This window comes from Phragmites australis, chromosome 2, assembly GCF_958298935.1.
Source record: "Phragmites australis chromosome 2, lpPhrAust1.1, whole genome shotgun sequence".
Taxonomy (NCBI): domain Eukaryota; kingdom Viridiplantae; phylum Streptophyta; class Magnoliopsida; order Poales; family Poaceae; genus Phragmites; species Phragmites australis.
In genome coordinates this window covers 5,648,619-5,659,337 of record NC_084922.1, presented here as the reverse complement: position 1 = coordinate 5,659,337, position 10,719 = coordinate 5,648,619, and the positions used below count along the sequence as shown (strand labels likewise).

The 10,719-nt window shown below is 46.3% G+C and overlaps 1 protein-coding gene across 1 annotated transcript; it reads right to left on the bottom strand.

Annotated features, from left to right (window-relative positions):
• Positions 1-18: 18 nt before the first annotated feature.
• LOC133895952 (protein SAR DEFICIENT 1-like) lies at positions 19-2,505 on the bottom strand. Its single transcript, XM_062336477.1, has 7 exons — positions 2,266-2,505; positions 2,090-2,165; positions 1,939-1,991; positions 1,200-1,842; positions 911-1,105; positions 719-830; positions 19-628 (listed from the first exon to the last, which is right to left on the bottom strand). The coding sequence occupies exons 1-7, from the start codon at positions 2,352-2,354 to the stop codon at positions 489-491; spliced, it is 1,308 nt and encodes a 435-aa protein (XP_062192461.1). The 5' UTR covers positions 2,355-2,505; the 3' UTR covers positions 19-488.
• Between the last annotated feature and the right edge of the window lie 8,214 nt (positions 2,506-10,719).

Here is a 10,719-nt window from a genome sequence, read left to right as displayed (position 1 = left end):
CCGGGATATCCCAAAGACTTGTGTATGTACAGAAAAAAAGGTAATTTCCTTTCTTTATTGAGTGAGACTTGGATGTTACAAGACACAAAAACTTTTGGAAAAAAGTTAAAAAGCAGAACTATCCGTTCACAACAAGTCCTCCCTGTAGCCTGCTCCCACAGTTGCCACCTTGATCTTACATGCAACTTTACGGGAGCAGATCAGAGCAGAGCAGAGCGCTACTTAACAACAGGAGAAAAACTGAAACGTTACAACAAAGGATACGAATTAAACCAAAGAATTTTGCACTTGCTCGCCTCTTCTCGCTGCTCGCGGCGGATGCTCGGCACATGCTCAGCGAGGCAGTGAGGGGTCGCTCAAGTTCACCTACCCTTAAACCTTGCGGTTACTTCAACACACAGAGACACACACGTTCGTGGACTTAATGTACATCCTATAGCTGGAACCTTGCAAGTGATTTTCAGCCGCTTTGCCTTCCGGTGCAATTCTTAACCTGCCATGTTGTACATTTGGCCAGGCCACTGGAAGCCATAGTTGGGTTGGGGAACGGGAACCTCGTCGGCCTGGAAGTCGACTTCTGGGCCTGGCAACCAGACCGTCGGATCCGCAGGCGCGGCATGTGCTGCATCTGCGAGTTGCCGAGGCAGAAGAGGTCAGAAAAAGAATATCCACGAGCCAGATTGACAAACAGTTTCAGAAAATCCGTTCAGATGCTTACTGTGCATCAGTGTAACGTTGTTGGCGGCGTGGCTGTGGAGCAGGACGGCGTCGGCCTCCTGTAGAGTGTTGCGGTGCTCGTACGCTTCCCGCATTAGGTGCTGCACGTAGCTCTGCACCCCAATTCACGCCCAAAAGTCAGAAAATCGCCTGGTGTCTTCAGAGCTTTGAGGCAAGCAGGCAGATGACTCACCGCCTCGGCCTTGTTCAGCTGATGCAGGGGGTACTCCACGCCGCCGAACTCGACCTTCACAAGGTTGAAGATGGAGTTCACGTAAATGGTGCCGTGCGACCCGCTGTACGCGTACACCTTGTCGCCGGGGAGGCAGGTTTTGGCGTGGCTCGTCGTCGCCTCCCACATGCGGTCGGTCATGCCGTCGCCCAGTATCTGTTCCGGCAGAAACAGAGTAATCAAAACCGGCACGACGAGAAACCTTCATAGCTTTGTGACACAGGTCGCATGCCGCAGAATAAAAACTTACCGCGCGCAGCTCGTCAGGCTTCACCATTAGCAGCCTGAGGAACTCCTGAATGCTCTTGACGTGGTGCTGCGCCAGCTTCCTGTGGAACGTGCCTCCCTTGCCGATCTTCTCCAGCCTCCAGACGTCGTCGCCAAGAACGGGAGGGTAGTGCTTCCGGTACAGCTCGCCGCGGTGGTCTCTGACCACGAAGGCCTTGGTCATGGCCTCGAGGATCCTGGCGCTGTTGTAGCTTCCCGGCACGACGCGGACGCCGATGCGGAACTTGCGGCAGCGGACCCAGGACGAGTTGTCCGTGAACTGGAGCTCGCTCACGGTGGCGCGCCCGTCCCTCATGGTGAGGCTGACCTCGCCGGTGAGGAGCGGGCGCTTCCCTTCGCGCGGCTTCACGATGCCCTTCTGGAACTCGTCGGCGGCCCAGTCCTCGAGGTCGTCCGGCGGGAAGTCCCCGAAGAGTGGGACCAGCTCGATGCGCAGGGCCTGCGGGAGCGCGGACGGCGAACCGATGCCCATGTCCACGAGGATGACCTCCAGCGGGTTGCTGTTGTCGTCCTCGATCTTGCTGCCGGTGAAGATCGGGGGGTGCGGTGGGTTCCGGAACGCCAGCTTCCACGTCGGCCGCTCGACTGGCGGAATCTGCGGCAACCTGAACAACGTCGATCAAACAATGTTATGAATCAATCACTCTCATTCTGGACTAGTGCTCGACGCTATTCTTGCAGCTTGCGAATCAAATCCTCACTTCTCGATGTAGCGCGGGCTCAGCGCGAGTCCTGCCTGGAGCTCCTCTTGCACCTGATAGTTCACAAGAAACAGAGCAATTAGCATGCTTGCTCGAGCTTGACTCGACGAACACCTCATCGAGTAATAACAAATGGGAACCTGCTGATTACCACGCGGCGGAAAAGAGGCTCCAGGAGCCTAAACAGGTTCTGCAAGTGCTTCTGCATCATGGCCTCCCGGATCACCCTGCGATTCAACAACCAACACCCTTTAGAAACGAGCAGCCACTACCAAAACAGAGGAGCAAGAGCCAGCTCCTGTTCGATCGCAAGGAGAAGGCGCTCACGTCGAGAAGGACGGCAGGCGGCGCATCCGCTTTGCTTCGGGCTGGTCCGGGTCCTTCTCGTAGCCGTCATGGAACCGCTTCGCCGCCATTGTTGCTACCCCGGCGATCTTTTTCCACTTCCCTCTTCTGTGTACGTTTTTCTAGCTATTTTCTGGAGAGGGAAGAAGAGAAGCAACGATTTGGCTCGAGGAGGAAGAGTTGTGCGCTTGGGGGTGGTTGGTGCAGGGATGCGAGGTAGAGCCTGACCTGGTTATATATAGCACAGCCGCAATACGGGCCGGGCTCGCACTGTGCGCTCGCGGGGTAAGGAGAGGGGAAGCTGCCGGGAAGGTGAGAGGAAAGGCGGTTACTTCAGCTCGGAGCACCCAAGTGAAGTCACCGTCTTGTGTCATAGACTCAGGGGCCCCCGTTGACTCGCCCTCTCCGTCGTCAATCTCCTCGCCGGCGCCGGAATATATGCGGCTGAGGGGTCGGTCTGTCCACCCATCGACCACAAAGCGGCCGTCAAGCCCACACAAAATTTTTATTTTTTGTCGACTTGGTATTTGTTCTCTCGATGAATCAATCTCAGAGAGTAAATTAAATTTGTCTGATTGAATTAGAGTTTTTTTTCTCTTTCTAATCTTGTTTGTTTGCTGATCGTCAGTACGTTAAGATGTGTTCTTTCTGCGACTTGTTCACTGCTTGTACATCTACATGTTGCCCTCGAGATAGAAAGATTAGACCAAAGTACTAGTAATGTTTATGCAGCCCGTGCCATGGCAAGAGAAGACCCACCAGCTAAAAAAATTTAGGCCTCGGATGGCTCGGATGCCGCAAGGTATGTCTCATGAAAAATAGGCCACACCTGAACACCATCCTGCCGCTTTCATCTGAAAATTTGCTCATGATTTGTACTCAGAGCTGACCAATTTCGACTATCTTCCTGGTAAATACTCAGATAACGTCTATTTCAGCAAGGCCTGAATAGGCTGTGCCATGTGTAATGCTTGACCTGAATAAGGGAGACATGGCCAAATCTTGCCCATCTCAAGCACCAGATTCTCTCCAATAGGTAGGCTTGAGAATTTTGATACACTTCCATAAATATACTTGAGTGGGAGACTAGGAGCTGAAGAACTCGAATCTGGGCGGTGGAGGCGTACATCAACAGACTTAAAGATCACATTAACTGACAGACTTCTGAGCTTATGCTCAGTTCCTAAAGAATATCAACAGTGAGATTGGGGAATTGTCAAGAAGTTGTCCTTGCTTGAGAACTTTTGAAATGTGACGCCAAATTTCGGCCAACAAAATGGATAAAATGCTGGACAAGAAAGAGGACTGTTATTTCCGGGAAGGTAACCGTTTTCAATCAGAAAGTGGCGCATCCTGTCTTTGCTACCGATTTAACTACACTAACTGATGGTCTTCTCAATCGACAATGGTGCTCTAACTGACACTAGCACACAGCATAACGTCTGCTCTGACTACACACCTGCTACCGGTGGTCCTAAAAGCTGTCCCAAACAATGCTTTGATTCCTTTTTTTTTTTAAATGCTTCGTCAATGAAGTCCATTGTTAATGTTGTCTTCTGATTAAATCAATGGTTGGGTCAACTACCTAACAACTATATATCTGATTAAATCGCTTCGATTTAAGTTTTTGAATCTAAAATCATCACGTAAGCATCTTCGCACATATTCAAGATGCAAGTGGCGCCTCAACGACGCGTTTTAACCGCCATCTTGTGTGATCCTGGGTCCAGATCTCTCCTTGAAAATGTCTTTTTGTAATGCAACTAGCCCAATTCCTCTCCAAATATTATCTCTCCCTTTTAAAAATGATTTTTTTTAAAAAAATACACTAGAGTCTACTCCACAGTTCGAGGCCATGACCATAGCAAGGACTAATCTAGATGATCGCATAAACTAAGCTTGTCGATCGAGATAAACTAAATTAGACTGGAGCAGTTCATTTGCTCAAATACAAGCCATCCCTCTCCTCCCAAATAAAAGTAGTCGTGACTTGGCGGGTAACGCGGTTACTTGCCACGACGGATCCGCAGCCTCTTGGTGCATGTTGTAATGGGTGACGCGTTACACGTCGGAAATAGAAGACCTTGACTTGCGAATGCCCAAGAGATTGTTACGAAGCGGCACCAGTGCCATGAAGTCCTAGCCCAGCATGTGACCATCAGTCGTGTCTCCTCTGGAAGGCTATGATTAGTTGTACCATAAAAAATAATCAACAAGAGAGTTACCTTTTATATTAATAAGATGGAAAATTTGATGAACCGATATGCTCGGTTAGTTAAGATAAAAAATGAACTGATATGTTCGGTTAGTTAAGATAAAATCGAGTAAAAATCATAAAACATATAGGACTAAAAACCAGCTAAAAACTACTTCCAAAACACCATTAAAGATAAGGGATAATTGTAAATTTGTCACTGTTTTGAACCGTTATTGCAAATTTACCATTAAAAAATTATAAAAATACCATCAGAACCGTCATTCAAGTGGTATTCTTGTAAAAAATAAAAAATCAATGATAAATTTGCAAATACTCCTAAAGATAAACACAACAAATTATAGCCAAAACGACTACAAGAGCCGCCAACAGAAAGAAGAATCGCAATAGCAGCAGCTGGTAAGATCGGGACTCGTTACCCCCACGTAAACTTGAAAGCCAACGATCGGAATGAGCCGAGATAGTACTTCCAGCAGTGGGGAGGTGATCCGTCGAAATTGGCTGTAGTTGCACTCTGGAAACCAAATTGAACCATGAACCAGGCTATAGCCAGAACAGTGTCCCTGCACTTAGGAACAGAAGATCTAGCCTCCATGTAGCTTCGGTCAGAAAGCGCGTTCAAGACCTGGGTTATGGGTTATCTCTCTCGTCAAGATGAATTACATGTAGTGAAGCAAACTAGCGTCCAAAATAATAAATAATGTCTATATTTTGTATTTAGATAACACAGTAGACAAATCTGAAGTATCTGTCAGCGATTTGGGTTTCCTATGGACAAATCGTTGTTGCCGTTGGCGTAGTTGAAGTCATGGCCATGCTCGTGCCTGTCACCGTCTTAAAACAGAATTTCCATGTCAGTCTTACGATGCGTCTAGACTTTGATGGGCATCCATCCATCAATTCATTGCTGTGGACATCATGCTTCTCAGTTAGATCTCGGTTGAGAGATCTGAAAGGACAGCGAGAACCGAGTAATCCTTCCCTCACACGGAGAATTCACAAACTGAATGACCATGGAGAATCAATCTCGTGGCGGAGCTCCAAGAACCTCAAAAAACGCACACAGTTCTCCAAGAATCTCCAAAGGGGAAATAGGGAGAAAAAAGAAGGCATAAGGCATTCAGTTTATCATACTATGGACCAATTTAGAAAAGAAGGGCAATTCAAAAAAGAAGACAGAAGTCAGTCAGTTTCTCATACTAATTTATCTGTAGTGAGCACTTAAAAGGTCTTGTTAAGCTACCATTAACAATTGTAAAGGACAGAAAGTTGGTAAGATTAAACAATTGAGCCTAGAGCAGGGTTCGTTGTACACTTCAACACTTGTACTCTTTGGTCTCTAGTAGTGTTGAGTGGCCTTTTCTGTTTGCCAAGAACCATACATGCTCATTATATATTGTCAGGGCGAAGACTAACGAACTCCCTGACAATTGACATCCTCTTTCTTAAAATGTACTGATAAATAAATTCAGTGGTTAAAGTTTCGCTGACAAAGAGTCTAAAAAAAAGTTTTACTGACAAATAAAATGCAACAACACATAGCAGTGCTATGTTACAGGGAGGCAATCTTTCCTTTGGGTTTTCGTCTTGATTCCATGACAAATGTTCTGAAACTTTGATCTTGTTTGTATGCTATTAGGTCCAAATTCGTTGAAAACTGCTTGGTATTCGCTATATTCAGCTAATTTGGTCCACACCACATTCTGAATTCGACTGTTTTTCGGATTTGAATTAAAAAATTCATAATAAATTCTAAAGATACTAAGACAATTCTAGGACCTTATGTGATTTTTTTTTTCAAAAGTAATATCATTTGTATCATATTTCATGGAGAGAAAGTTTTTTAAAAAATACTGAAATGAGCCGTATGAACAGGATGATTTGGCGTATCACGTTAAGGAAAAACTTAACATGAAAACACATTTTTTTGTGTAGAACATATCTTAAGAGGATATTTAAAATTGGTTTCACTTCATTTAGAGTTTTATTAATTTCATCATGATTTTTGCAAAGTTCACAAGCATAAAGTGAACATATTAAGAAACAACAATGTAATTAACTTTTTCATGTATACAATTATTTTTCCTACATAAATCATGATATAAGTAAACTAATAAAAGTGGTTTCACTAATTTTGGAGTGTGATAGGTGAGTTATGAATTAATCTAGTAGCAACTTACATAATTATGCATGTTACAATAACTATTTCATGCGTTCATGTATTTGTAAAAGACATAGGATCATGTAATAAGACTAACAAAATTAGTTTCATGATATTTGGATTAGCAAAGAATTAACTATGCATTTAACTAGGTTTAGAAAATACATTTTCTCACAGAAAATATTTAATTTTTTTATGAGTATAAATACTTTTATCATGTAGATTATATTACAAGGAAACCAACAAAAATTGTTTCATTTGATTTGAAACTTAGATGAATTAATTATTGATTTTATAATGTTGAGCCATTTTTTGATTTTTTTGACTTCACTGTAATTTGGGAAATGCACTAGGTAAATCGGAAAACCGAACGGTTTTCAAAGATTCATTCGAAATGTGTTCAACGCAGAAAATTCAAAAAATACAGTCAATTTTCAGTGTAATTCGGTCAGTTCTTGGTTGAATTCGAGCGGTTACCAAATGGTCGATTCAGTCGAATTCTTACTGAATTTTACAAATATACCGAGCGAATTTGGCCATATTCTCACTGAATTTTAAACGTTTTCCTGATATTCATGAATTTTGGAAATTCGGTAGGTCCCAGTTTTTGACTATAAAACAAATTTTATAAACCTTGATTAGGTTTAGGGAGAGCCAGATGAGCGGAAATGCGCTTCGCAGTGTACCCTTATATGAGGTCTTTTTTCTTCACATGGTACTCCTAACAATTAGGTACCTTCTTGTGCAGAAAATCTGTATTAACAAACTGCTTTGCAGTCTTTTAGTTGAGAGCTAGCTTTGTTATGAACTTTTTCATTTTTTTAAATGCGAGAACTTTATTATGAACTCATGACACTCCATTTAACTGACACTCCACTGCTTGATTCAAACCATGCATGAGCTCAGTAGTAAACCAAACACTGCATGATTTAATCTGCAACTCCTTTCGGTCCTGGTGAATATTACCGAGAAGCTTCTCGCGTTCCAGAATGAACAGTGCTGACGAAAGAGACCTACGACAAAATCAAACCAACATGTCGCCATTTCAGTTCTACAAGGACAAAGAAAAACATGTCGTCATTTCAGTTGTAAAAGGACAAAAAGAAAAAGCATGTCGCCATTTCTACGAACCACTCATCGCCACCTCAGCCCCACACGATGACACAAGTAACCGACACACGCAAATGAAGGAGGGACACCCTACAGGGTTACTTCCAAATTGCCTTTTTTTTTTTAAACTCCAACAAGAACATACAAGACGCCGCTGGCGACCAAACCGTCGATCACTATTGTTGGGTAGTCATTAAGGATCTCTGACACTTTTGCCCTAGTCCATTGGTTTTTAAGGTCTTATGGATCTTTGGGCTCTGAAACTTTTCAGAGCTCTAATTTCTTAGAGTCCTAGTTCTTTTGAGCCTGAGCAGGGTTCTCAAAGCATGGGGTGAATCATTAAGTTTTGGGAAAAAATTAGCTAGAAGGAGCTTGTCGGTCGTTCTCCATTTGTAAGGAAGTGACTGATATTTACTACCGATACAAGTGGAGACTATTCTGCCATCCTAACATAAGTAGGAGCCGGACTGACACTTTGGACAGTGCGGCACCTCAATCAGCGACCGACTAAGTATCACACCCTTAGGGGAAAAATTAGGACTAACACCCTGCCGCACATGTATATTGCTATAGTAGGTAATATCTTTTAAGTAGGGGTAAATGCATCCTACCTAGACCTATACTGGGCGATTTGACCGGAACTAGGTCCTTGTAGTATAGTGATAGTTTGTATCGTTATTTATGTAAGGGAATGCTTGCACATTTACACCCTAAATGACACTATAAATACAGACCTATGACTATCAGATCATAGGACCTCAATGTTTTTACTATCAACACATTTTTTGTTTTTACTCATCTCTACTTCTTCTTCAAGCTTAAGTCTTCTCTCTAGAAGAAACTCTCATCACACTTTGTTCGTGAAAGACATCTTCTCTTCCTCCAACAACGCGTCGTCTGTACAGAGTCTGAACTAGAGGTACTAGAGTGGCAGGTTGCCATACAAAAACAAGACCATCAAAGCCACAACACATGCGATCGACTCCCTGTTCACGCCTGGACGAAGATCTATACGACCACAGCGACCAAACGCACGCTACACTGCCATGGCCAAATGCTTTTCTCTCGTCTTGGAAGGGGTAGCTGTCGGTGAATCAGGAACCAGGGGTCCCCGAATCCCGAGGCCAGGCCAGCAATCCGCCACGTGGTGCCCTTCCGCGGAGGTCATCTCCGCGAGGTAAAAAAAGACTAAGTCCCGGGAGAGGGCATTCGGGGCCACAGTTAATGGTCCCTGAGTACCCAGGTCCCCCGATGATCTACGAAGACTAAGTGACCGGGAAGAAAGTGCTCGGGGAGGTGAGCAGTGACCCCCGAGCACCCAAGTCCCCCGACGACCAGGAGAACCGAGTGCAGGGAAGGGTGTGCCTGGGGCTGCGAGCAGTGGCCCCCCGGGCACCCGAGTACCCCGAGGACCCAGGGAAGGTAGTTCTGGGAGAGAGTGCTCGGGGCTGCGAGCAGCGGCCCCCGAGCACTCGGTTCCCCGAGGATCCGTACAGTCAAGCCCGGGAGAGAGTGCTCGGGCCATGAACAGTGGCCCCGAGCACTCGGTTCCCCGAGGACCAAGAAAGGGTGTTCTCCGGAGAGAGTGCTCGGGGAGGTAAATAGTAACCCCCGAGCACTCAGTTTCCCGACGATCCAGGAAGCCCCCCGTCAGTGGCCCCCACAGGGGTCCAACGATGAGGTGTCAGCCAGTGAAAAGCCCGATGCCGTATTTAAGAGCGCGCGTGGCCTGTCACCTCCAACTGCTCCCGCCACGCTCGGTGTCAGTTCCTGCAATATTCTGGCAGAAGGGCGTGGGGATATTTAATGCATGGGTCCCATCCCGTGCTATCCGGCGCGTCTCGGGATAGCATCGCAAGGCCCGAGGCGTTCCATCTGCCGTGCTGCTGTGGCAGGCGAACAAGACCGGATGGGCACGCCGGGTCTCTCTGCGGCTGCCCGGTGGGCCCTCTCCACGGCCCCATTGCCAGCGCCATCATGACAACTGAAGACCCGGCGCGGGGCGCGTTTTCAACCCCCGACACTTCGCGCAGAGGCCATGATGACGCCCTTTCCATTTATGGTGTCTTAGAACTCATGCCCTCCCTTTCGGGGCACGCTATCACCGGTGGGTATTTAAAGCAGCCGGCAGCACAGATAGAAGCAGAGGAGATTGAACAAAGGAAGTCTACGGTGAATCCAAGCTCACACAAGCGCACACAGAGCCAACAGACTCTCGCTCAGAGATCGAAGAACACCTTCGTACGGTCATAGAAACCGAAGAACAAGGAGCCTCAGGCTCTAGGATAGACAGACATTCTTGTAACTAGCACATCCTTGAGAGACATTCTCAGAGCATTTATAGCATCCACACAGGAGTAGGGTGTTACGTGCAGTGCGGCCTGAACCTGTCTAAAAATCCTCTCAGCGCATTTACTCTTTTCTGCATTAGATCATTCCACCCCACCTGCCATCGCATTTACGTCCATTTATTTCTCCAGCAAACATATTCAGAATCATCCCCCCGGTCGAATCTCTAAAGAGGGGTCCCTCAGGATCCTTGCGATAGGAGTTAACCCTCCGACAGTAGCCCTCTGATGGTTTAGCTCTGAGACCTCTTCTACAACAATTACCAAGGCACCTTCGTCGAACCCGTGACCTCCAGGAACCCGTTCAACGTCAAGCAGCAGTTAGGCGAGACCCTCCAGGATTACTTTAAGAGATTTTCCTGAACCAAGGCCTAGATTAAAGGCATCATGGAGTCGTTGGTCATCGACGTGACAACCCAGGGTCTAGCCGATGGGCCCCTCTTCGATCGATTGCAACGCCGCCCTGTGCACTCAGTGGAGGCCCTCATGTGCAAATTCGAGGAATATGTGCATGTAGAGGAAGAGCGGCTCCAATGGGGCTCGTGCAGGTAACCCTAACCCCCAGCATCGAACCCGAGAAATCAACCTCGTAAGTAGGGTCC